The following is a 27,867-nucleotide window of genomic DNA, read 5'->3' as shown; positions in this document are numbered from 1 at the left end:
AGGTTTTGATTGGCTTTCCACCTGAGCTTTTTAATTTAAATACCTTTAACATTTTTGATCCAGATACCTGGATTAAGTCTGTACGAAAGGCTGTTTCCCAAACTATTGCAAAGTTCCTTGTGTCGCTAGTGTTTGCCTAGATTTCTTGATCTCTTTACGCTTTAATTTGTATATGTAATTTTCAATCAGTGCTTAAAATACCACTAGTTTCAGCACATACATCGCTCTTTCATCTTCACTTTGTCAGCTAGAATGTATTTAGCCATTTCTCCAGTAAAAAAAAAAAACAAAAAAAAAACTGCAGAACACGTCGCAGATCCCCGATTCAAGCCGACCTCAAGAGTGACGCACATAGAAAGTGATACTGTGGAATGAAAAGGTATGTGAACCTTTTGGAATTTCTCACATTCCTGCAAAAAAACACCATCAAATGTGATCTGATCTTTGTCAAAATCACACAGATGAAAAAAACTCTGCCTTAACTAAAACCACCCAACCATTTATAGGTTTTCAATTTTTAATGAGGATAGCATGCAAACAATGACAGAAGGGGGAAAATAAGTACTATGTGAACCCTATGCCGAAGGAGACTTAAAGCAACTGAAAGCAATTTTTACCAAAACATTTAAGTCAGGTGTGTGCCCAATCACTCATAAGTGATTTAAAGCTGCCCTGCCCACTACAAAACACACACCTGGTAAGAATTGTCTTGATGAGAAGCATTATCTGATGTGCATCATGGCTCGGTCAAAAGAGCTGTCTGTTGTGTTTTGTATAAATCTGGGAAAGGATACAAAACCATCTCTAAAAGTCTGGATGTTCATCAATCGACAGTCAGAGAAGTTGTCTACAAATGGAGAGAGTTTGGCACAGCTTCTCTCCCAAGGGGTGGCCGTCCACCAAAGATGATGCCAAGAGTTCAGCGCAGAATACTCTGGGGAGTAAAAAAGAACCCTAGAGTGTCTGCTAGACACTTACAGAAAGCACTAGCACAGTGATTTTATGCAGAAATGTGAGGAATTCCAAAAGGTTCCAATACTTTTTCATACCACTGTGGAATGAGTGACTGCAGGCAATTTGTCAAAAAAAAGTTTGATGTTTTGAGCGTAAAATTTGATTGGCATGACAAAGAAACATCGGTCTTGGAGGAACAAAAATTTGGTGATTACGGTGATACTTGGGGTATTATTTTGAGGTAGCTTTGGAGTAAAAATGTAAAAAGCTGATCTCGCTAAGGTAAACAAGAAAAAGTATCTAAGGACAATTTATGGCTTACTCGATTATAATGATGACAGGGTATTCAAAATTGAACTCGGGCGGCCAACACATGACAAGGAGTCCTTGAGTTACAAACGGGTTACGTTCCTATGCTGGCGGCGTAACCCAAATTTCCATATAAGTCAGATTTCACCATTGAAGTGTAGATTTGCGTCAAACTACTTCGTATAAATAAAATAAAATCCCTTGAAATAAAAAATAATAAGTGGCTGAACTACCAGTAATGCTGGGCGGTGGATGGAGAGTTTGGGTTTTCAATGGTTTCTTTGCAACTGTAAGCACTGAACACAACTATTGTGACGCCATCAAAACAAACAAAAAAAACAGCGTTCTTGCTCCAGCAAACTTGTTCACACCTCCTTCTCTCACTGCTGAAACGTGGTGAGTTTAGGGACAGGCCAGAAAACACAACACTCAACATATCAACACTGCGAACTGAAGCATACACGCGACCCGATTCGTTACATTACAGTACTTATTTTTAGGGTACGCAAACTGGAAATTGTTTGGTTTCGCGGGCTTTGACTTTTGGCAACGCAAGGTTTGTGTGAATGTGATGGTTTAACTTTGGTTTGAACCCAGTATAAGGGGCAAAACTCGTGGGAGGCAATGTCGCTCGTGTTCAATACATTTTCTATGGCAGGGGTCCCCAACCTATTCCACTAAGGCACACTGTGGGTGCAGGATTTCATTCTTACCAAACAAGATGACAACACTTTTTCCCCAATCTGGTGTTTTACAAGTGCAATCAGTTGATTGCAGTCAGGTGTGGCTTGTTTTAGCAGAAGCCTCATTGGTTCAACTGTCTCTGCTGGATCGGCTGGAACAAAAACCAGGACCCACAGTGTGCCTTGAGGACTGGGTTGAAAACCCCTGTTCTATGGAATGAGCGAGACGAGGCGAAAATCGCCAACCCTATTGCGACAGGCGATGTTCTTGCATGTGAAATTTCGTGCTCGTGCACGTACACATGCACACGCGGACCAGTGATGCTGTATGAGAAAATGGTTCTGTTTCTGTCACTGTCACCTGGCACTACAACTAATCAGCAACGGATTTATTGATCGACAAATAACCTGCGAGGACTGGCCAACCTGGAAATTGACATCCACACACCACACTTTGTCAATATTTCTTGGTGCTATTTGAGGTGTGTTTTGCGTCAATGTCCTGTTGGAACACCCATGACAGGCCCAAAGCATCTTGATAGTCTCCATATTTCATGACTCCTTGCACACTGTCAAGGCACCCATTGCCAGAAAAAACAATGAGGCCTACAAAGAAATAAACACAGTGCATAGTTTTGCTGCCTCTGGTGCTGTGTGCAAGGAGTCACGAATATGGAGACTATCAAAATGTTTTGGGCCAGAATGTAGGGTGGAGTGTCAGAAAACTGGGTCTGCGTCAGAGGTCATGGGTGTTCCAACAGGACATTGACCCATAAAATACCTCAAATAGCACTAAGAAATGGTTGGAGACAAAGCGCTGGAGAATTCTGAGGTGGCCAGCGATGAGTCTGGATCTAAATCATATTGAACACTATGGAGAGATCTCAAAATTGCTGTTGCAAGAAGGCACCCTTCAAATCTGAGAGACCTGGAATAATTCGCAAAAGAAGAGTGGTCCAAAATTCCATCTGAGAGGTGCACGAAACTTGTTGATGGTTATAGAACGCGATTGCTTTCTGTTATTTCTTCTAAAGGATGCGCAACCAAATACTGAGTTGAGGGTGCACATTTTGGCTTTTCTCTTCAGCTTTTTGTGTTTTTCCAATGCACATCCAAGAAATAAAGACACTCATACTGAAAACATTTGTAATTTCATTAATATCTGTGAGAAATGCTGTATTTTCTGGAAAAATTCCAGGGGTGCCAATTATTTCGTCCATGACTGTACTTTATGATACCTTTCGGTATGATTTCTAGGACATAAATAAAAATACTGCAGTATGGGAACTGTTGGCTTTAAAATGTCCTCCAAATTCATAGCCAATCAGAGATGAGCGATGACGCACAGGCAGAGGGGGATGCATGTCGCTGTCACTTGCCGCTACAGTCGTATCACGCCCAGTGTGTTGGCTTTCAGCACGATGGCATTGACTTTCGCATTTCTTCATCGCTCATCGACTACAATGTGTTTTGCCCCAAGTCTTTACCGATGTTTATCAATGTCTCGCCTTTCTCCGTTCTTTTTGTGATGTTAAGCTTCATTTCCATGGTAATTGCTTTTCTTTTGGCTAGACCTAAAAGACCCATTTGGAGCCATAATGGCTATAGGCTAAGGAAGGCGAAAAAGGCAAAGACCCTTCCAGTGCACAAACACAAACAAGTAGGGGTGTAACAGTACACAAAAATCTCGGTTCGGTACGTACCTCGGTTTTGAGGTCACGGTTCGGTTCATTTTCGGTACAGTAAGAAAACAAAATGCAAAATATAAATGTGCTAGTTCTTTATTACACATTTTTGTGCTTTCAACAATAGGACCATTAGCCTATACAAAGCTAGAATTCTGCTCAAAAATTAGCGGGTATTTAAAGATAATAATCCAACAACAATTTGCCTTTCAGACCCCACGTATTGGTCTGCTATCTTTCTGAAAGAAAGAACAAAAAAAGAAGTCATGTGCTAAAGAGAAAAGGAATCCCAATGACAAAAATTTTAACATGCATTTTACAAATGAAATGCCTCAATGAATCATTTATTTTTCTTATGAACGGTTTTTAAAAGCTTTATTGGTGGATTTTCTCAAGTTAAACAGAAATTAATAAATTTAATTGTGTAAGCAGGATCTGTGTATTATTCTTATTATTTAATTACAGATGTTTTAGCTCATTTTAATTCATTTTATTTAAATGGGCTATTATTTATTTTGTGTTTATATTTTACAAATGTGATGTATTATTCATTTGTATTGTATATTTTATTTTGTATAAATAAATATTATGTGAATATTAGTTTCTACTTGTTTTGTTGTGGTAGGAGGGTTTTGTATTGAACACGGGGCCATGTTGGTTATTATTATAGCAGAGAAGACAGCAGTAAATCAACAAAAACAAGTCAACTGCGCCCCGATCTACCACTCAAGAGATCTGATGGACTCAAAAAGTGGGTTACAATTGCATATTAGTTTGAAAATCGACCATTTCCACTGTATTTTTACACGAGTCCTAGCTAGTAGTATTTACGCAGGAGTGCCGCGTCTCGCGTCAAATAATAAACTCTGCCGTTGTTTTCGCGTGCGTCGCGTTGAGCCGCCTCTGGGACGTGTCTAACACGCGGCCGCACTGCGACTGGTATGCATTAGCTGATTAACGGCCGCATTTCACTGCGTTCTCGCGGCAGCCACGTTGTCGCGCCGTTGACGTTTCTGGGTTATGTCCCACCGTGTTGGTCCTCATTATAGTAGAGAAGACGGAGTAAATATAATCTACGCAAAGAAACTGTAACCCGATCGACTCACAGCCTCGAAAAGTAAGGGTTACACTACGTCAGAAACTCGTTCAGTACGCCTCCGTTCTGAACCGAGCACCCCGTACCGAAATGGTTCAATACAAATACATGTACCGTTACACCCTTACAAACAAGCACGCCGCACTAGCTCAGCAGAAGCTATGGTGCTGGGGACTAAATGGAGGACAAGGCACGGGCGTTGTAAAGTTGAAACGTCGTTGGTCAGGTAACTCGAGCACTCACTGTATTGATAAGTCATTAATCCTTGCTATCATTTGAGCTCAACTCACAGATTGATTTAAGACTGGCAAACACATTTCTTTCAAGGACAGATGGCACAAAATCACAAAGGTAGACAGTTGCACAAGTGATTGTCGTGTTGCCATCTATTCCCATCATAGTTTTCAAAAACAAGGGTTGTTAAAACCACCTTTTAGCTGGGGGCATGTCCTATGTTCTCTCCATAAATTACGCCTACACCTTACACGGTCCCTGTTGTATAACCATTTAATCGTCTAACACATCTTAAAACAGCTTTACAGAGCCAGCAGTTCTGGCCATCTTATTGCAATTAAGTGTTTCTTAGAGGAGCAAGACAATTAACCTGATGTTTTGTGCCCTGAGTAACTAATACCCTCTGGATGGATTAGGCATACCCTGGATGGAGACTGCTGAGGGGATTACTTGTGACTTCAAAGTAGTATAACCTCTTCAGTATATGGGGATTAGAATGAGATGCCGCACAATTTAAGTATTTGCTGCCGCAATAAACAACCACAGCTCCTCAACCAATTAATTAGGGTATTTTGTGAATACACAGAATGCTTGCTTGATTTAAGGCCTTGTAGCGCATCCAGTAAAAGATCTGAAAGCACAAAAAGGAAAAAGACAGAATATTGTAGCTCAAACCAACCTTATAATTGGCTTTTTTCCTTATCTTATCTTCCATCTGTGCCAAGAAATCAGGAGTACTGTTTATATGCTGGAGTTTGATTGCCTTCACACTTTGACTCAAGAACTGCTCCGGCATAATAGGTGGCAGCTTTGTATAGACACCGGTATTGTGTGAAGTACTTGAAGGTATCGCGAAGACTTCGAGACTTTGCCTATTGCAATCTTCATTTGGACCCCACTTTTGTTCACATTCCTCAATGGGAAAGTGGCATTTTAATGCACTTGCATGTGTGCTGAAAGACAGAAATATTGTTTGGTCATGATAAATGTATATTGTGGTATAACAACATGAAGGACAATTAAAGACACACTTTAAAGAAAAAAATAATGGGACAGTACAGTGGCGGTACAAATGTGAACGGGCCTGGGTGCAAACATGATCAACGCGCCCCTTTAGAGAATCATAAGGGGGGCGGTTCTTTGAAGATTTTCATGGCCCACCCCCGCACACAGACAGAAAAGGTGAAAAACAAACGACAACAAAAAAATACATTAATTTCCTATGCAACCTATGAACATAGTGGTGTCATCGTTATCGGGAGCGTACACAATTCCCAAGATGTGAGGTGGGGAACCCACTGGGTTCAACCCAGTATTATGTACATCACCTGTAAGTATAAACAAACTTTATTTAAAAAAATATATGTTGCTGACTCAAGCTAACTCTTGGACATAAAAAAAAAACTGTAGAAATGGTAAATAATGTCTGTGTGGCAACTCAAAACTGTAAACAAAACAGAGTATACCCAAAACAAAGGAGGACAAAAATAAAAGAGGAAAAAATAAATAATAAACAAAGGTGACACAAAGCCAATGCAAACAGAACTCACAAGGACAGATCAGCTGTTGGCTGTAAATGCACAGACAACTGACTTCAAATTCTGTAAAGACACGGAACTGGTCGATTGGCCACTGTGTGCCCTGGCCAAGATCTTTACAATGCGGTCAGACGCACCTGCCCGGAAAACACCTTAAAGTCTGGATATGTGGAGGATAGCTGGGGTAGATGGCGGCCGCTGTGTCTGACCACACTCGAAGTGGAACGATTTCGAGGATGTTTTCTTTTTGGTGCGTTGCTGGCTTCTGCAGGGGATTGGAGATTGTGCCAGGTGGGACAGTGAACGCTGGGATGGTCCTTATGAGGTCAGAAGGGCCTAGCGACGACAGTACCCCAGGCCCTGAATCCAAAACCGGAATGGCGATGCAACTTACTACGAAGCTGCGCAACCTTGAGATGAATGTTCATCGGGAGGAAGCAAGGAATGAAAACTGCGACGAGGATTAAGTCGACGAAAGGGGGGTGGCGGACACGGCCTGCCATCAGTCCGCAGCTATTCCCTATCTTCTAGATCGGATCAACTGAATAAACTAACCACTGAATTATGAACTAATCCACTGGATCTAATGAACATAACGAGCACATTGCCACGATCAACAATGGACTATTGGGAAAATGAACAGATCAGATCAGAAGGGATGGTAAAAAAAAAGAAAAAGAAAAACTTGTGATCACTACGAAATCTGAGTCTCAAAAATTGTTATTCGATATTTTCGGCGTCCCATATGGTATACTGGGGGCGGGTTTCAATAAGCTTCGGCTTCTCCCGTCTGCCCTTTTCTTTTCGGATTGAATTAATTGTAAACAAATATAAATCCTGTATGTTTGTTCGGATTTGTCATGCCTGAAGGGAAAATAAATAAATAAATAAGTGTTGATATGTTGACATCCTATTCTATGCAACCTGATCGCTAATATTGGCACCGAAGATCTCATTTACCTGAGTGTGTCTACTTGCATCTAGACATGCGAGAACCCAATAAGACCTGTAATAGTCCAGCTGAAAAGTGGAAATGCTACACGGGGATCACCCTGGGGCCCCGGCACCGCCCCACAAATCAGGGGGTAGTGAGCGCAGTACACCCCTCCCCCTGCAGCTCCGGCAAAGGAACCACTGACATCCCGCCGGGACCCAGAGCGGTCCCCCGGACCATCCCATTATTCAGCCCTCAGGGAAAGGACGAGGGGATGCACCCGGGAGGCATCCAAATCAGATGCCCAAGCCACCTCATCTACCTCCTCTTGATGCAAAAGTGCAGCGGCTCTACTCTGAGCACCTCCCGGATGACTGAGCTTCTCACCTTATCTCAAAGGGAGAGCCCTGAAACCCTGCAAAGGAAACTCATTTCGGCTGCTTGTATCGGGATCTTGTTCTTCCGGTCGTGACCCGCAGCTCGTGACCAAAGGTAAAGGTAGGAACGTAGATTGACCGGTAAATCCGGCTCTGCTCCTTCTTAACAAACGATGGATCTATCCAGAGTCCCCAGGAAATAAATCATCATGGGCAATAAACAGGGTCTCTGATTTGTCCACTTTTAACTGCAAAGTGTTATCACTTTGCCATTGTTTTATACTACGGGGACCAGGCAGCAACAATAGAGTGGTAGGTGGGTCCCACACTTTTTCTCGATGGGGGGTGGCCTCCCCTCTGGCTGGGCTGCCAACTGCTGGGGTGGGGAGAGATCGGGGCTTTGGTCTCGCGCCGCCCTGCAGTGGTTCCTCTGTGTTCTTTGGCTTCCGCCTTCCCCTCTGTTCTCTGCCTAGGTATCCAACTCGTGCTCCAGCGCGGGTTGCTGGCTGGACGCCGTTGTGTCGGCTGGATGTCGCCTGCATGGGAGTTGGTGGTGCGTCCCCGCTTCCCAACCCCGAAGGCCAGTCGATGGGGGCGTCCCTGAGGGGTGACGATGGCCCCTTTGCCGGGCAGCGGGAGGAGGGATGGGCTGCGTTGGCTTGCTCCCCCTCCTTCCTCCCCCCTGGGTTGACTGGGGGGGTGGCCCTGGGGTGGTGTCTCCGCTCGTCTGCGGGGCTATCGCGTGTGTGATGGGATTCGCGCGTGGCTGGATGTGATTGGGCACGTTCGGGTGGCGGGCCTCGGTGCCGGGATTGGCGATGGGGCAGCATACGTTGCCAACGGGCTCACACTCACAAGGGATTCACACGATTACTGGGTTCTAGATCATAGGACTGATTTGTGTACACTCCACCCCTCCCAATCACTTATCTTCGAGACTCCCCCTCTGTCCCTAGTTCACAGGCCTCCCCACATGGTGTCAACCGGAAATACATCTAGCTGACGTTATCACCAACATAGCCATAATTAATGTAGGCATTCAAAGTATTTCTTGTTGTTGTTTGTGTTTCTTCTGTTTCTCCTTCTTTTCTTCTGTTTCCCCATAATCCCCTCCTGTTTGCTGCTTTGTCTTAATAAATGAGATATGTTGAATGAGGACAATGAGAGTAGGTCATACTCCAACGTGAAACATTAAAATACCAACCGGACACTCAAGACTTCCACTCTCCGTGTCAAACAGTTGAACAGGACAGGTTTAAAAAAAAAAAAAACGTTGCCATTGTTTTATCTCCATCAAGAAATTCATTCAAATTCAAGGAATTTAGCCCACTGGGGTCATCTCGCTTAAAGGAGCAATGGAGCCAGATACCGTCAGCAAACATATGGATTTCTTCATTTCAACGAAAATGTAATATAAAATTGATTACAGTAAAATAAAATAAACAGGTAGTCCCCAGGTTACGAACGAGTTCCGCGGAAAACGGAATTAACCCCTAAGGACCCATAAGTATCCAAAAAATCTCAAAATCCAAATCCAAAAACATTGTACTGTCCTCGCCAAGACGTTGGAGCTAAATTCTAGCTAAACAGCTAGCTAAGCTGTAATTTTTCCCCTCTCTCTCTCTCAGTCGGCTGCGCGACTTCTTCGTGAGAGCAAATGCACTCTTCCTCCTGTGTGTGTGGTGCGTTCTTCTTCGTGTGTACATGTGCTCGTCCTCGCGTGAGGAAGTACTACCTGCTCTACGCTTCCCGCGCCTAAAGAAAGGCATGCATCACAAAACAGAAGTAAATATTATAATCAAATACACATTTCGTCAAAGTACAAAACAGTCATATTGATAAAATAAAGTAAAAAAAGGTACCGCTTACGCGGCTTGAAAAAAAAAAAACTGGAGACATAATGGCGGACGAGACTCTGGCGTGGCAAAGTCGAAATCACGTAAGTCAGATACATCGTAACCCAGGGACTACCTGTATACATTTGAACAACACCACTAAAACATAGACTTCATAATTGCATTGACGGGTTACATCGGTCTGCCACTGCGCTACACTTTCAAATAGAGGGCCATCTCACAATCCGCTTCAGTTATTCGCAATCAGTCGCAGCAACACATGCAGCGATCCAACGCCAAATTTAGGTTGAAAAAGTATGAAAGCTGTACCGCATACAAACAGGAAGGATTGTCTCAGGGGTGATTTGTTTCAGGATTCATGGTAAGTATTTTCGTTTTTTCACAGGAATTTTCAACGTAAAAAGCTCTTTGTTGTACGGCTACTGCCACATTGTCTAACAGACTAGCATCATCCTTCGACATATTTACATTAAATAAATGCTAACTGCACGTTTTTTTGCTCTTTTAACAAAGAATCGAGACTGTTTTACATTATATCTATAAAGAATTTGGGGATTTAAGCATTTATTCACAAGAATTTTCACCGGAAAACTATGCATATGGCGGCCACCACATTGACTAACAGACTAGCATCGTACTTCGACTGCACTTTTTTTTTTGCTTTTCACCAAGAATTGAGACAGTTTTACGTCCATTTCTATGAAGTATTCAGGGATTTAAGCATTTATTCACAAGAATTTTCACAGAAAAAGCTCTGTTAACATACGGCGGCCGCCACATTAACTAAAAGACTTGCATCATACATAATTACGCAAAATAAATACGAAACTGCACTTTTCTTTTTTTTTGCCTTTCACCAACACTCGAGACTGTTTTACATCAATTTCTATGAGGAATTTAGGGATTTAAGCATTTATTCACATGAATTTTCACCAGAAAACCTCTGTTTACATATGGCGGCTGCCACATTGACTAACAAATTAGCATCGTACTTCTACATATTTACGTAAAATAAGTGCTAAATGCACTTTTTTTTTTTTTTTTGCATTTAAACAAGACTGTTTTGCATCCATATCTATAAAGAATTCAGGGATTTAAGCATTTATTCACAAGAATTTTCACCGGAAAATCTCTGTTTACATATGGCGGCCCCCACATTGACTAATCATACTAAGACATATTAAAATAGAATAAATAAATATAAAAGTAAAATAAATGCAAACTGCACTTTTTTTTTTTTTTTTTTCTGCTTTTCACCAAGAAGCGAGACTGTTTTTTAGCCCATATCTATGAAGAATTCAGGGATTTAAGCATATATTCACAAGAATTTTCACCGAAAAAAGCTCTTTGTCAGTGATTCCACTCGGTCAGCTTTGACGGCCACGCCAACAATGCAGGCCCCCTATTAATCGGCCCTGTGACTTGTCAATATCATTATGAAGTCTATGACTTCAACATGACAGTAAATCACCTTTGCAATTCAGGGCTTTTCTCCATGCTTCTGTAGGAAGGCTCTGTATTCACCTGTTCTTTGCTTCCATCATTGATATGGGTGACCTGGGTTTGGAGATTGTTTAACACTTTAATCATTGTTTAACACTTTAATCACAAATAAAGGATGTCCACATGAAATAAATATCTGCTCATAAAATACACTCTTGTGGAAGCTGTCTGCAAAGGTTTAACATACTGTCCATACCTCCAGTTGCTGGATCAAACTTAATTCTGGATTTGAACTCTCCTTCTGAAACGCAGCAGTGGCCACCACATCAGCAGTTTTATGCAGCTTAAAAAAGTTGAAAAAGAAAGCAACTTCAATAAATGCAGTGTTGTTGGACACTTAATCTTTTTTTTTTCATGCTGTATTATTCAAGTCTCATAACACCTAATCAAAAGAACAAGTCAAGTTAAAGTGATATGAAACATGCAGAGCAACGGTTTACTTTACAACAATATCAAATCTGATACCACCAATGCCTGGAGTATTCTGTAAATGCCACTTCTTTTGTGAGCTGGACATTGAACCGATCATGACTGGACTATTTGTCATAGGAGACATGCGACATAATTACCCCGTCCCCCCACACACACATAAAAATTAATCTTGCACATTCGTGTGGAGCTGTGAACTGCAAATCATTTCTGATTTGGAAGCACAATTCAAAAAAATTCAAAAAATTGCATTTTATCTGTAATTATGACAACATTGAGATGCATTAGATGCATTGTAATTAAAATAAATGAAATAACAATAATAGGAAATAATAATTCTTAAAATGGCTAACCATTAAAATGTGTTAGATGCACTGTAATTTTAAATAATCATTTTCAATTATAATTTTATATGACTTTTACTAATCATGACTACTTTTCAATTTTTGTTTTTTTATATACACGGTTTAAAGTGCATATGACACCAAAAAGTACGTTTAATTTACACTCACCGGCCACTTTATTAGGTACACCATGCTAGTAACGGGTTGGACCCCCTTTTGCCTTTAGAACTGCCTCAATTCTTCATGGAATAGATTCAACAAGGTGCTGGAAGCATTCCTCAGAGAGTTTGGTCCATATTGACATGATGGCATCACACAGTTGGTGATTTGATTGACTTTGAACGTGGCATGGTTGTTGTTGCCAGACGGGCTGGTCTGAGTATTTCAGAAACTGCTGATCTACTGGGATTTTCACGCACAACCATCTCTAGGGTTTACAGAGAATGGTCCGAAAAAGAAAAAATATCCAGTGAGTGGCAGTTCTGTGGGCGGAAATGCCTTGTTGATGCCATTTTGGGTTTCAAAAGGTTCCCGTTCACAGCGGATATTGGCCAAAACAAGCCCTACAACTGTGGCACCATTCCATCAAAAATAAAAAATGCCACTCGGCCGACGACCAGTGACTTGTTTGCACACGCGCCTCTATACTCGGCTTATTGCCCTCTTTGTGTGCCCGGTTTTCTGTCAAATTTTCAACCCCATCAGAAATTCCAACTTTTTGTTAAAAATGGCCGCAAATACAGAGATTAAAAAGTAAATACTACAAACTTTCTTTAAATAAAGGACTATTTACTTACATTTGATGATGGACAGACATGTAAAAAAGTTCTCAGACAGACACATCCTGCCATGTTAGCTGCACAACAACTGCACGCTGCTCTCTGTTTACATCTTAGCCGTGTAGCAAAGCATTTTTTACGCCATATTCGTGTTGACCATGTGGCAGCTACGTGCTCCTCCGACGTCGGCCGGTTTGTCCAGCAGTACTCTCCAGCTGCTTCCCCGGCGAGCTCTCCTGTCCGTAGCAGGGAAACGAGCTGTAACTTGCTCGCCGCCGGCCGGGTTGCCAATTGACGAAGACAATCGACAACCCCGCAGCTGTGCGACATGATCCTGAGTAGTTTTGAGTGATTTTTTGCTTCGAAAAGCAGAAATAAGACTTTGAGACGTCACTCGGCTCAGGTTAGGATGTCGGCTAGCTGTCACGCCTCTTGGTTTGTTTACATTCTCCGAAGCCGGGACAGGGAAATGACAAAAGCCTGACTAACTACGGTGGCATAAAATATCGTTCGGGAGGTGCGACAATAAAGGTGAAGTCAACAGTTTTGACCATTATGGAGTATTTTTGCCATGTTGTACTGGATAAATGCATTTTTATTATTTCATATTCCATTTAGCACAAGACTGTTATTTGTCATGACCGTACCATTTATTTAGCAATAAGGGAAAAAATACTTCGATAAAAAGAATATCCTATAAAAATATTGGACGAGAGAGACTGAAACGATGACATTTTGCGGCTAACTTTGTCGCTTTTTCCTCGTTCTGAATAATTCCCCCTCAATGGGCGGAATTCTAAATCAGATGGAACCATGACCCTGCCAACGTCATCCTCCTGTTGGGGATGCTAGAGCCCTATAATGGTAGGCGTGGCTAAAGACTAATTTCTCGTCATCTGCGCTTTGTCAAATTGTTATATATATAGTCGAATCGTCTCAAAATATGATTCTAATTCACATAATAATGCTATTTAAGACTTTTTTTATTCTGTCGTATGCACTTTAAAGAAAGGAAACAGCGGCTACCAGTTTCACCAATGACTCCATCGCACCAATCAGACGTCACAATAGTCACATGACAACCTGGCAGTCAGGAGTCCTATGATGACGCTGGCCCGTTCAATCATGTGGCGTCTTTCAAGTGTCGTAAAAAACTCCACTCTTTGACATAGTGCGCTGCCATCAGCATTACTCAAAAGCATGGATATCAGCCTCTCTAATAGTTTTTATTCGGCACCAAGAGACAGAAAACCAGAGATATGATTTTTCGAGTTAGAAATCAATTATTTTTGTGTATTTTTTCTGACCTAATGTGGTCGTGTAATAGGTTATGGTACAGTATAATAATAATAGTTCATATTGATGACATGCTGAGAAAAAATAGGTTTAAAAAAAAAAAAAAATCATTTCTTGAAAACTTTTTCACTTGTACTTGAATAAAATTTTCAGGAGGATGATTTTTACTTGTACTATTTTGAATTAACTCTACTCATAGACTTCATAATCTATTGACCTGACACTTCGTCATTCTTTGCGTCACCCCTTATAATAGGGGGCCGGGCTACATTTCGTAATAGCCGAAGACAGCACCCACGCATTTTATATTTGTTTAGATTTTATACTTGCAAGTCACTTTTGAGATTTTAACTTATCATGCACTGCAAAGGGAAATGCTCCAAGGCAGAGTCCAATATGCATTTATATGCAGTATTCCATGTCCAATACTTACTCACCTGCAATATTCAAGCCTTAACTGTCAAACTGCTGCTACTTCACTCCCAATTATTTGCACTGCCTGAACATAGGGCTATCTCATACTCATTTTATATTTAGATTTTATACTTGCAAGTCACTTTTGAGGTTTTAACTTATCATGCACTGCAAAGGGAAATGCTCCAAGTCTTAGTTAGTCCAATATTCATTTATATGCAATATTCTATGTGCAATACTCACTCACCTGCAATATTCAAAGCCTTAACTGTCAAGCTGCTGCTACTTCACTTCAAATCTTTTCACTGCCTGAACATAGGGCTATCTCATACTCATTTTATATTTAGATTTTATACTTGCAAGTCACTTTTGAGGTTTTAACTTATCATGCACTGCAAAGGGAAATGCTCAAAGGCTTAGTCCAATATTAAATTATATGCAATATTCTATATGCAATACTTATTCACCAGCAATATTCAAAGCCTTAACTGTCAAACTGCTACTTTACTTCAAATCTTTTCACTGCCTGAACATAGGGCTATCTCATACGCATTTTATATTTGTTTATTTAGATTTCATACTTGCAAGTCACTTTTGAGATTTGAACTTATCATGCAATGCAAAGGGAATTGTAATTCCACAGAAATTGTACAACTGTACAATTTCATTGTACAACTGTATAATGACAATAAAGAGCTATTCTATTCTATAAAAAGTTGTGATTGTATATATAATTTATTGGTAATATTATTGTTATTATTGATATTGGTAATATATTTATATATATATATATAATTATATATATTATATATTATTATATTATATATATATTCTGCATGCTTTCCTCAAGTATTAAGTTTCTGATGTTAAAATTGAGTGATTTATTAGCTGTTGAAAGCATGCAGTAAATAAAAGAAAAATAAGTTGGTATTTTGGCCAAAAAGTTATATGTTAAATATTGCTATTTATTCTGGAAATATAGGTGATTATCTCTGCATTTGGTGATTTTTGTGCATCTAGTGTAAAATCTGAGAATTTTATAGCCATTTTAAGTTTTCTTACGACTTTGAATTTTTTTATGCCGCTGCTCATGGAGACTCATATATGGCTAAGGTAGGTGCCTGTTTTGTCGGTAGCAGCTTTGGTATGGAAAATATTTGAATTTGAAGTTTTTGACAATAGGCCCCCTACGAATCGACTCCGTTTCCTCTGTCATGTCAGTAGATTTGAAGTCTATGTGCTACTCTTGAGTAAAAATTTTGGCTACTGTACCCACCTCTGTTTACAGTTGCAGTATAATCAGCAGTATATTCAATACTATGACAAGGTCACAAATGTGTGTTGTCCCCGTCTTTACCTTTTGACACCGATTACGGACCTCATGATCAAATGGAGCAAATAATCTTGCCAGAATTGAATTTGAAAGATGGTAACCTGTGTAATATATTTTCTTCTAAATTGGCAGACCAGTAATTGCTTCTCTATGAGGCAATGTCACAACAAAGCCTGGCAATTATACCTGGCTGTATTACCTCCTGTACCCAAGAAACATCTTTTTGCAATGATGACATCAAAGAGGATGTGGATCTTGAATTGCATTTAGCTGCTATTGTAGACAGCCTAGGTAATCTTGATTGGGTGTTTAGACTGAGGCAGGGGCAAAGGCCTTCCCAAAGCTTTGGTCTAAAGCTATTAAAAGATTGTACATTATGTTACCCTGGCTTTGAAGTGAGGGCCTGCAAGAGGAGAGGGGACCGTGAGTGCAATAGCAGAAGATTGATCCACTACTTCTGTTATTATCAAAGAATACTAGTCTCCACAAACCTACTCATTGCTACTGCCGCAGGGCGACTTTGATGGCGCAAGCAATTGCTGCATTAGAAACTGGTGTACATTTATAGTGTGTAATTACATTGGGATTTATATAAAAGTCAAAATGGGGTCTTGTGGTATGGCAACATCTGGCTTGTCTTGACATTTTTTTGAATTGAATTATATTTTTAATCCAGTAAGACAATCAGCATCCTTAGTTCTTAACAATTGTTAAATACTACTGATATCCTATGGCAGGGTGTCAAGAGTACGGCCAGAGAGGGGGTCCAATCCGGCTCACGCGGTTGTTCTGCTGGACAGGGCTCCAGACTGCGACTAAATGGTTGCATTTTGCGACTAAAATTAGACTCAGTGTGAGTATTTTTATCATCTACTCACACATCCACGACCAGTAACTTTGCCTTTTTGTTTATGCTGACAAACTCCTTTGCGGTTAAATCCATTAGTTGGCGGGAATGTAACGAGCTGGTTTGCCAAGGGAAAATACAACAGAAGAAAAAGAAGGTGGAGGCAGGTGGAGTGTGGACTCTCTGGAGGAGGTTATAATTGAGGTAGCGTTGCGATGCGACTGCAGCCGCAACCGGCAGCAACACGCACCGCCTTCTGCCTGCGCGCCATTTCTCGTCTCTGATTAGCTATGAATTTGGAGGGTATTTTAAAATTTTCTGAGCACCAACTTTCCATACAGCTGATTTTTTATTTATGTACTGGAAATCATGCCCATAGGCATCACAAAGTATGTGCTGGTCGCACACTGCTAAAATGATATACCACAAGATATAACAAGTATTTGATGATACACTGCCGACTTTGCTGGTTTTCCCACTTGCAAGCCATGTAGAGGTCTGTAATTTGTATCATACGTTCTCTTCAACTGTGATGGACGGAATCTAATACAAAAATCCAGAAAGTCACATTGTATAATTTTTAAATAATAAATTTGTATTTAACTGCATGAAATAAGTATTTGATACATTACCAACTCGTAAATATTTCGGGTCTTAGTTCTTTTTTAAGAACCCCTCCTGTTCTCCACTCATTACCGGAAGTAACTGCACCTGTTTGAACTTGTTACCTGTATAAAAGACACCTGTTCACATGCTCAAACAAACAAACTCGAACCTCTCCACAATGGCCAAGACCAAAGAGCTGTGTAAGGACATCAAGGATAAAATAATAGACCTGCACAAGGCTGGGATGGGCTACAGGAAAATAAGCAAGCAGCTTGGTGAGAAGGTAACAACTGTTGGAGCGATTATTAGAAAATGGAAGAAGTTCAAGTTGATGGTCAATCTGCATCGTTCTGGGGCTCCATACAAGATCTCACCTCGTGGGGCATCACTGATCATGAGGAAGGTGAGGGATCAGCCCAGAACTACACGGCAGGACCTGGTCAATGACCTGAAGAGAGCTGGAACCACAGTCTCGAAGAAAACCATCGGAAACACATTACGCCGTCATGGATTATAATCCTACAGCGCACGCAAGGTCCCGCTGCTGAAGCCAGTGCATGTCCAGACATGTCTGAAGTTTGCCACTGACCATCTGGATGATCAAGAGGAGCAATGGGAGAAGGTCATGTGGTCGAATGAGACCAAAATTGAACTTTTTGGTCTAAACTTGGCTCGTCGTGTTTGAAGGAAAAAGAAGGATGAGTACAACCCCAAGAACACCATCCCAACCGTGAAACATGGAGGAGGAAACATCATTTTTTGGGGCTGCTTCTCTGCCAAGGGTACAGGACGAATGCACTGTATTGAGGGGAGGATGGATGCGGCTATGTATCGCCAGATCTTGGCTGACAACCTCCTTCCTTCAGTGAGAGCCCTGAAGATGGGTCGTGGCTGGGTCTTCCAGCATGACGACGACCCAAAGCACACAGCCAAGGCAACTAAAGAGTGGCTCCATAAGAAGCATCTAAGGTCCTGGAGTGGCCTAGCCAGTCACCAGATCTTAACCCGATAGAAACTCTATGGAAGGAGCTGAAAGTCCGTGTTGCCTGGCAGCAGCCCCGAAACCTCAAGACTTTGGAGAAGATCTGCATGGAGGAGTGGGCCAAAATCCCTGCTGCAGTGTGTGCAAACCTTGTCAAGGACTACAGGAAACGTTTGGTATCTGTAATAGCAAACAAAGGTTTCTGTACCAAATATTAAGTTCGATTTTTGTGATGTATCAAAAACTTATTTCATGCAATTAAATGCAAATTTATTATTTAAAAATCCTACAACGTGATTTTCTGGGTTTTTTTGTATTAGATTCTGTCCCTCACAGTTGAAGAGAACTTATGATACAAATTACAGACCTCTACATGCTTTGCAAGAGGGAAAACCAGCAAAACGCGCGAAAACTTGACAGCAGTTGCAATGCGACTCCAGCAGCAACAGGCAGCAACAGACACCGCCTTCTGCCCGCGCGCCATTGCTCGTCTCTGATTAGCTATGAATTTGGAGGGTATTTCATAATTTTCTGAGCACCAACTTTCCATACGACTGATTTTTTTATTTATGTACTGGAAATCATGCCGATAGGTATCACAAAGTATGTGCTGGTCGCACACTGCTAAAATGATATACTCCTCCGTGTTGACAAAGTGTGGCGTGTGGATGTCAAATTCCGGGTTGGCCAGTGTCTCCAATAATACCTGACGACAGACCAGAGCCAGGAGATACCTGCTACAAACCACGCCTCATACAAACCACACCCTTACAAACTACGCCCACATGATGCGTCTAATAGATATCACACATATATAGACCTAGAGGCAAAATGACAAACCCCTGGAAGCGTTAGTCAACAAGTAGTAGACTTCTCAGGCAGGCTCTGTTGTAGCGAACCTAACGTAACTTTTTATCTAAAATACCCCTAAATCGGCAAAATCTTGACTTGAATCTATCTTTAACTTATTCACTCCCAGCCATTTTCACCGGAGCAAGGCCCTTTGCTCCCGCCCGTTTTACTGGATTTTGACTGATTTTGCAAGGCCCACAGAAAATTTTGTTCTATTACTATATAAACATGGAACCCAGCAAAAAACAAAGATTAGATTCTCTTCTTTCAGCAGGAAAAAAAATTTTGTTCATATCTTTTTCCATTCTTTCGAAATCAGCATTAGAAAATAGCTTAGTTTGAGCAATTTTCCAATTTCTGGTGAAAAAAACAGAGAAACTGAGCTTTTTGTGAAAGCATACATTTCAAATAAAACTTTGACTTTAAAACACATCTGAATAATGTTTTCTTTTTACAAAATAACATAAACAAAAAGCAAATAGAGCTTTTGATAGCAAAGTAACAATTTATTTACACATAACTAACTGAAAGATGACACTGTTGTTGCCGCGACAGTCACGTAAACTTTTCCCTCATCGGCGCCTGTCTCATAAAGATGGATTTTTTTGAGTCTCTGCGGGGTCTGCTCGGCAAGCAGTACGGACACAACGACATCATCCGCTGCACTGATGGTCCCGGTCGTTCTGCTCGGTCGTCCAGCACCTGGAATCCCGGGCATGCTCTCGGTTGTTCTGCTCGGTCGTCCGCCGCCTGGCATCCACCAGCCCTGGCCGTGCTGCCCGGCCGTTCGTTGCCGTTGAATCAGGTTGCGGGTCTTACCAAATGCGCTACTGCCCTTCAGTGGCCAGTTTTATTGCTTTAAAATGGATTTTCAGCTTTGTGCATTGGAGCTCTGTTGAATCAGAACCCAGAGATGTCTCTTATGAAAAAAAAACGTAAAAGACATCTTTGGGACACTGAAACAATTAAAAATAGAACATATTTATACGTTTTTGGGAGCAAATGAGTTAAGTGCTCAAACAGTCTTAACACTTTCACATGTCGAAAGTGGAAAGATGGGAAATAAAGCAATAAGGCAATAACAGGAGCAATTTCAACAACTTTAACGATTGATTCACAACATTAAATGACATCCAAACATAGCAAAGGTTACAATCTAGTTATGTCCAGGTAGGTCCCTGTGTCCGCAATAACCATGTGTCTAGTTAAGTTTAAGGTAACGAATTGCCTATTGTCCCAAAAACCCTTTAAACTTCACACAGTAAACGAATTCTTCACGCCACCGAACCAACAGCAGGTGTGGTTTCCACGGGAGCGTGGTTTGTAGCAGCTGTCACTCGGCTCTGGGCTGCCTTCTCAGTGTCCTCGCAGGTGATTTGTCAATCAATAAACCCATCTCTGATTGCTTGTGCCAGGTGACAGGGACAGAAACAGAACAAAATTCCCATTTTCACCTCATTTCTAAGCAGTATACTGGTTGGTGTTAAAACTGATAGAGTGTAAACTATAGATTCATAAGTTTGTAGTTTTATGCGTTTATGATGAAAGTATTTATTGGTTAAACAGTGAAAACTTCAGGAAAACTTTGCATATCGATTTACACTGTGCGACCCCAAATCTTCTGCTAGCGCCCCTAAAATTTTAAGTTAGGGGCCACTGTGCTCGTACAGTAAAATGTTAGTCTAGTAGTCTCGAGCCCTGTCACATGCTTTTATTTTTGCCATCGGTGCTGTAAAACCGATTTTGTGATTTATGTGAATGAGTGCATGCACAACTGCTGTCCTGATGTCCTTTTGTGTCACATTTGTTTGTTTTTGTTTTTTTTTACAACTTTTCAGTCAAAATGGATTAAAAGTCTAATGCCAACAACAGAAGCCAATGAGCTAACAAGGAAGTGACTCAAAAATGGCCCAAAACCAAGGGGAAGTGACCTGAAATCAACAGGAAGCAACTTGGTAATGCCTCAAAACCGCAGGAAGCGGCCCAGAAATGCTAAATTTAACAGAAAACAAACCAAAATCATACGCAGAGATTAAGGGGGTGCCGAAGGGGCTGGTGGTCGATAATGTCATTGCATGTAATTGTCCAGCCTTTTGTATATGAATTTAAAATTAAGCCTTTGCCAGTAAAATGTTGTCTATGAAAGTTGTAAAGCACATACCTGTCAAGTTGTAAGATTTCGGCGTAATTTGTACAAGTGAGCACTGATTTTTAAATGTGTACACCGTACGTTCAAAATCTGTCTGTTTTTCGTGCATTACGTTTTTTTTTTTTCTCTGTTCGGATTTTGTCACCGTTTTGGCAAAGAGACAATGTGCGTTACAATGCGTTACTATGTTGGTTGAATGACGCGAGAAAAGTCAGAGACACGGAGAGAGAAGAGCGGGAGTGGGAAGAAGGGAAGAGTGTTGTTATGCTGTTGAAAACCCGATGCTAGGTTAGATGGCTCCAATATTTCCTGACTGTAGCCGACAGTCTACAAGCTACGCTTAGATATCACATGCATATAGAACTCGATGCGAAATGACAGACTCGGCGGCGTTAGTAAACAGTCGCCATTTTAAAGCAGTCGACTTCTCAGAAAGGCTCTGTTGTAGTGAACCTTCTTAGCGAACCTAAGTAACTTTTTATCTAAAATACTCCTAAATCTGCAAAATCTTGACTTGAATCTATCTTTGAATGATGAAACTGTTTTAAAACTTTCACACGTCCAAAGTAGACCAAAGGGAACTAATGCAAAAACGGGAGCAATTTTAACAACTTTAAGAGTTGATTCACAACATTGAATGACTTCCAAACATAGCAAAGGTTACTATGTTTTTTCTTTTTTTGAAAAAATGAAGAAAAAAAAACATGAAAGGTAACACCAGTTACTTTGCCAAGTAACTAATTGCTCTTACATTCAGCTGAGTTACTAACTCAATTACTTTTTGGAAGAAGTAATATGTAACTGTATTAATTACTTTTTTAAAGTAAGATTAACAACACTGGTCATAAAGATGCAGTCCGCTGAAAGAAAAGTGACGAAAAGCGGAGATTTTATTTTGCCAAATTGTTGCCGAACACAATTTGCCTGCAACTATTGCTGATCACTTCTCAGAATTAGCAAAAGAAATGTTCCCTGACTCAAAGATTGCATCGGTAAGCTTATTTTATCAATTGACCTTTTTAATTTATAATCGGACACACTAACGAACTACCTTCAAGTCAAACTGATTTGCAAGCTGAAGTGCAGCCATCAAAAGATGAGATAGAAATTGCCAAAAGTGCTACATAGAGTTATAACAAAAGTCACTGTTAAATTTTAGTAATCATGATGTAGCTGAAGATACTGATTGTTCTTTGATTGCACCAGGTTATATGTTACAATATACCCAATATATTCATATAATTTAAAAATTGAGTTTTATTTTTGTTTCATATTGCATTCTATATAGTGTGTACAACGTTGTAAGATTAATCACCAATTTGTAAGGGCATATGTCACTATTTGTAAGATTGCCAACGGCCTCGGGTTGACAGGGATGAAAGCAATAAAACAAACAACACAAAAATGAATGAAATGGACAAAAAAATATATATTTTTAGCATTCATAACAAAATTATTTTTCGACACATCAGGTGACAAGCACCTTAGAGACGGCCATTTGCTTTGCTTAGCCAAAACCACCTGAGGACAAATTCTGACTGGAATATTCAGTCAAAAATGATGCGGCGTCTACTTCTCCACTAGGTAAGACAAAAACCGTGCGCTCACACACGCACGCACACACACAGCTGGGTAGCGAGCATGGGCTAAGCTACTCTCTGAGCATATATCTTGTAAGTTAATTTTATTGCTGACACTGTGTTTCAGGGTCATCAACATGTTTTGCGCCCCCCTGCCACAAAAGTCAAACTCCAACTATGACCAAAATGTACAGGAAGTGACCACGGGATGACCCAAAATGTACAGCAAGTACCATAAGTACCTTAAAATTATAAGGAAGTGACCCAAAAAATACTGTATGGCTTCCATTAACAACAATAGCTGTCCAAAATAACTACCTGAGACGAGTAGCTGCAAATGCTCATATTTGAGTGCCGCCTGCGGCTCTCGATGGGCAATTCTATTTAACTGGACTTCACCTCCAAAATGGATTGGACGTCTAGCGCCATCAATGGCAGCCAGTGAATTAATTTATTCCGCCAAAATTATAATAGTCCGGCCCATATGAGATCTATTCGCTGTGAATGTGGCCCATGAACCATAATGAGGTTGACACCCCTTGTCCTATGGTATTCTGTTCCAATATTATCATTGGTAAACATAAATGACACATTTTGAATGGAAAATTTCATATCTTGAGTGAACTAATTGAATGAGAACAATTATTGTTAAGTAATATGTGTCTGCCAATTGAAAACTAATGAGCAAATTCAGAGTGATATTGACAAAACCCAAGGGTTCAAGAGAGGGAAAGCCTCTGGCTCTGTTTACCACCACACAAAGCTAACAGCTCTTGACTATGCAAATGGTGATATGAGACATTGTAGAGGACTGGGGCTCAGATGGATGGACAAGGTTGAGGGTATTATAGCCAGAAAAACAGTCCCGTGGCCCAACAAATGGTGAATGTGTGCTTTCCAGACCAATTATGCCACTGAGCCAGGTGCATGGATGTCTGAGAGCCTATTGGAAAGCATGTTTCTGCTTGGACACATCAAGTCATAATAAGCACTACATAGACAGCCAGATATGTATGGCTCATTCATGCGGTGAAAAAGAAAAAAATGAAGCCCAGCAAATCAATTTTCCAGCCGGAGTTAAACTTAATTGGACAGCGTTTTGGTTTTCATGACTGACAGGACCATAAACACTACGTAAGTATGGAATCACCAGTCTCGGACGAGGATTCACTCCGACATTATATCATGTAGAACAAACTCAAAATAAGGAATTAATTCAAAAGTGCTACTCATTAGCATTCAGAAACACTAAAACATTGTGGTGGTCAGTTAATGTTACTTTTATAGAGCAAGTGCACGGAAATATATATGGAATCACTCCATTCTGAGGGAAAAAATAGGGAATCATGAGAAACAAACAAAGAAATAACAATCAAAGCACATCTAGTATTTAGTAGCACCACCTCTGGCTTTTACGACAGCTTGCAGTCTCTGAGGCATGGACTTGATGAGTATGCTTCATCAATTTGGTGCCAACTCTCTTTGATTGCCGTTGCCAGATCATCCTTGCAGGTCGGAGCCTTGCCGTGGACCTTTTTTTTTTTCAATTTCCACCACAGGTTTTCAATTGGGTTGAGATCTGGGCTATTTGCAGGCCATGACATTGACTGACATGAGTCTTTCTCCAAGGAATGCTTTAACAGTTTTAGCTCTGTGGCATGATGTATTGTCATCTTGGAAAATGACATATTTTCAATTGAAGGGATAAGACAGCTGTCTAAAATTTCAACGTGAACTCGTGCATTAATTGAAGATTTAATCACGGCCATCTCCCCAGTGCTTTTGCCTGACATGCAGCCCCATATCATCAAAGACTGAGGGAATTTTGATGTCTTCTTCAGGTAGTCATCTTTGTAAATCTCACTGAAACAGCACCAAACAAAAGTTCACGCATCATCACCTTGTCCAATGCAGATTCTTGACTCTTGACACCTTGTCCAATGCAGATTCTTGACTCTTGACAAGGTGATGATGCTGGAACTTTTGTTTGGTGCTGTTCCCGTGAGATTTACAATGATGACTGCCCGAAGAAATTTTAGACAGCTGGTTTTTATCAGACAACTGTTTTTTATTCATTTCTTTTAGTGTTTCTGAATGCCAAAGAGTTGCACTTTTGAACTAATTTATTATTTTTCAAGCTTTTTATCTTAGTTTGTTCTACATGATAAAATGTCTGAGAGAGTGCTCGTCTGAGACTGGTGAATCCATACTTTTTGCTAGGGTTTGGATATGGATACGAAAGATTTTCAGAGGTGGGTGGAGTAGCCAAAGATTTTACTCAAGTAAGAGTCATGTTACTTAAAAAAAATAATAAATAAATAAACGCAGTTATCAAATTAAAATAAAAACATCTACTCGAGGACAAGTTTTTAAAAAAGTATTCGGTGAAAAAACACTCAAGTAATAGAATAGAAGAGAATAGAATAGAATAGAATAGAATAGAAAGTCTTTATTGTCATTGTACAGAGTACAACGAGAGTGACCAGCAAGTGGTGATGTAGTCGTAATATAACAGTATGTATATAACAATTTACAGTACTCAGACTAGATGGCTGACCTATAATAGTGCAAATGACAGTTTGTGCATAGATATTGATGTAACAAGGCAAACATGCTATAATGTAACTGTGCAAATATTGTACAGATTGTACCCAGGTTATGCAGCACCCAGACTGAGACAGATGTCTGAGAACACATTAGTGAGATACATGTGAAAATGTTAAGGCATTAGCAGTGCAATGATAGTCACATTTTAGTGCAAACTTGATTTGAGTGTGGTGACATCTCATGGAAAGAAACTGCCTCCCACTGTAGTATTTAAGTAATTAGCCATGTTTCATAAGAGAAACCTTGGATTGACAGATGTGTATTTCCACACATATACTCCAGCACACAAGAAATATAACACTCAAAGGCATATGTTCATTGAAGGGAAAACAAGTGATATTAACCATCAACTGAGATCAACAACAATTGTACTTCTCCCACCAGTGTGACAATACAGGCGAGAGCTTCTCTGCGATATGCTGCCTCCCAGTGGCCATGGTGCGCGCATACACAAAGCTGTTCTTGTTTATAGAATAACTGCAATGTTCTTTTCTTTAAATAATAATAATAATAATAAAAAGTAAAACATACCTTCTTAAAAGACCCTATGAGTGTTAATTTTTATAATGTTTTAAATACAATTTATTTCTCATGTTTTGTGTGTTTGTTTGCATAAAAAGAATTTGGCAATACTATTGTTGGAGAAATAAACGTCATGCAAGAGTACTATATGTTCTGTAAAAATTTCAAATTTGGTCCTGGATATTTTCAGTTTATTTTTTTCATTGTTTCATCCAGTGAGAAGCAGAAGTATTGTGATTTTGCAAGTTCACCAACTTAGAAAATAGGTAGGCGTCTGAAATTTTAAACATAGATGCCTTTCCACTCATAGAGACATACTCTTAAAAAAATCTAGACATCACATGTATAATGTATTTGTAATTTATTGGGGTTCATAAGTATTTGTACCACTGAGAAGCAGCAAGAATTATGACACTGAAAGAGCTGTCAATCTACCTTTAAAAAAAAAAAGTCCACATTTACCCCATGAGGAACCACCCACCACCCGTTTGAGCTCATGATTGTCACCTGTGGACCCCACAGTCAGTCACAATCCAACTGCTACCATGGGCAAGACCAGAGAGCTTTCGAAAGACACCAGAGAAAAAATTGTTGAGCTCCACAAAGCTGGAAAAAGCTATGGGACAATGGCATGGCATGTTCTTTTTTGAAAGATTACTGGCAGAAAACAAATAGTAATAACATGAGTTGTATGCGAGGACGTGTCTATGTTGACCCACATCCGGGTTACGATGGCGTTGTCACGGTCTAAAAATAGCATTCGTGTGGTACGCTACTGGAAAGCAGCTTCTATCTTGGACTGGGGCTCCATGTAAAATCTCACCTAATGGGGCATCACTCATGATTAGAAAAGTGAGGGCTCAGTCTAGAACTACACGACAGGAGATGGTCAATGACCTGAAGACAGCAGGATGCACAGTTTCAAAGGCTACTGTCAGTAGACCACTACGGTACAATGGTCTAAAATCATACATTGCTCAGAAGGTTCTTCTGTTGAAGCCAGTACATGTGTAGGCCTGTATGAAGTTTCCCAGGGACCATCTGAATGATGTAGAGGGGTCTTGGGAGAAAGTTATGTGGTCAGATGAGAACAAACTTTTTTCTTTTTCAAATATTTTTATTCAATTTTTTCATGTATATAAACAGAAATTTACAAACAACACAAGATAAACCCTCCCCACCCACAACCCCAAATGTCCTGAATAACTATAGTATTTAGGCAAACAAATACATATCAATGATGAGTTAAAGGCAGTGCATCACAAAATAAAAGCTGTTGCATTTATGTCCATATCTGTATATATCTTTATCTTTAGAGAGAGAAAATGTAAAAATAGGAGGAGAATGATTGTATTTATCCATACGTCTCAAGGGTTCCCTCCGAACATCTGAGCATATCTCATGGCTTTGTTTGAGTTTTGTGAAAGTACGTCAGAAAAGGATCCCACGTCGTATGGAACCTTCTCCTTGACCTAGTCAAAGAGAAGCGCAACATTTCTAGTTTGAGGCAAGACATTAAATCCCGACGCCACTGGATAAGCGTGGGCAGGGCAGCCCCCTTCCACTGTAGCAAAATTGTGCGTCTAGCCAAGAGCAGAGCAAAGGTGACCATACGTTGTTCTGTAGATGACAAGTGATCATTATCTTCACGAAAAATACCAAACAAAGCAAGGGTAGGATTGATGTTAATATTCTTATTTAGTACTGTGGACAGAGTTTGGAAAATATTAAACCAAAATTTCTGCAGTTTGGGGCACAGCCAATACATATGTATCAATGTAGCGTCCCCAAATTTGCATTTATCACAGGTGGCCGTAATGTTCGGGTAAAAACTGGACAGTTTAGCTTTGGACATGTGAGCCCTGTGCACCACCTTGAACTGAAGAAGGCAGTGCCTAGCACAGATTGATGATTTATGTATTGAAGATAGTATAGATTCCCACAAATTATCAGGGAGA

General features: G+C 40.4%; 1 protein-coding gene across 1 annotated transcript in view; it reads right to left on the bottom strand.

The window, feature by feature from the left end:
- Positions 1–27,867, bottom strand: part of jhy (junctional cadherin complex regulator) — a 63,360-nt gene that overhangs the window by 13,073 nt on the left and 22,420 nt on the right. Inside the window, exons 4-6 of the mRNA XM_057821442.1 lie at positions 11,366–11,452; positions 11,138–11,223; positions 5,641–5,914 (exon numbers count right to left, since the gene is read on the bottom strand). Coding sequence (XP_057677425.1) covers positions 5,641–5,914; positions 11,138–11,223; positions 11,366–11,452 — 447 coding nt within the window. The remainder of the gene's footprint in view (positions 1–5,640; positions 5,915–11,137; positions 11,224–11,365; positions 11,453–27,867) is intronic.

This window comes from Corythoichthys intestinalis, chromosome 18 (assembly GCF_030265065.1).
Source record: "Corythoichthys intestinalis isolate RoL2023-P3 chromosome 18, ASM3026506v1, whole genome shotgun sequence".
Lineage (NCBI taxonomy): Eukaryota > Metazoa > Chordata > Actinopteri > Syngnathiformes > Syngnathidae > Corythoichthys > Corythoichthys intestinalis.
The sequence above is the reverse complement of the archived record's forward strand: the minus strand, read 5'-3'. Positions and strand labels throughout refer to the sequence as shown.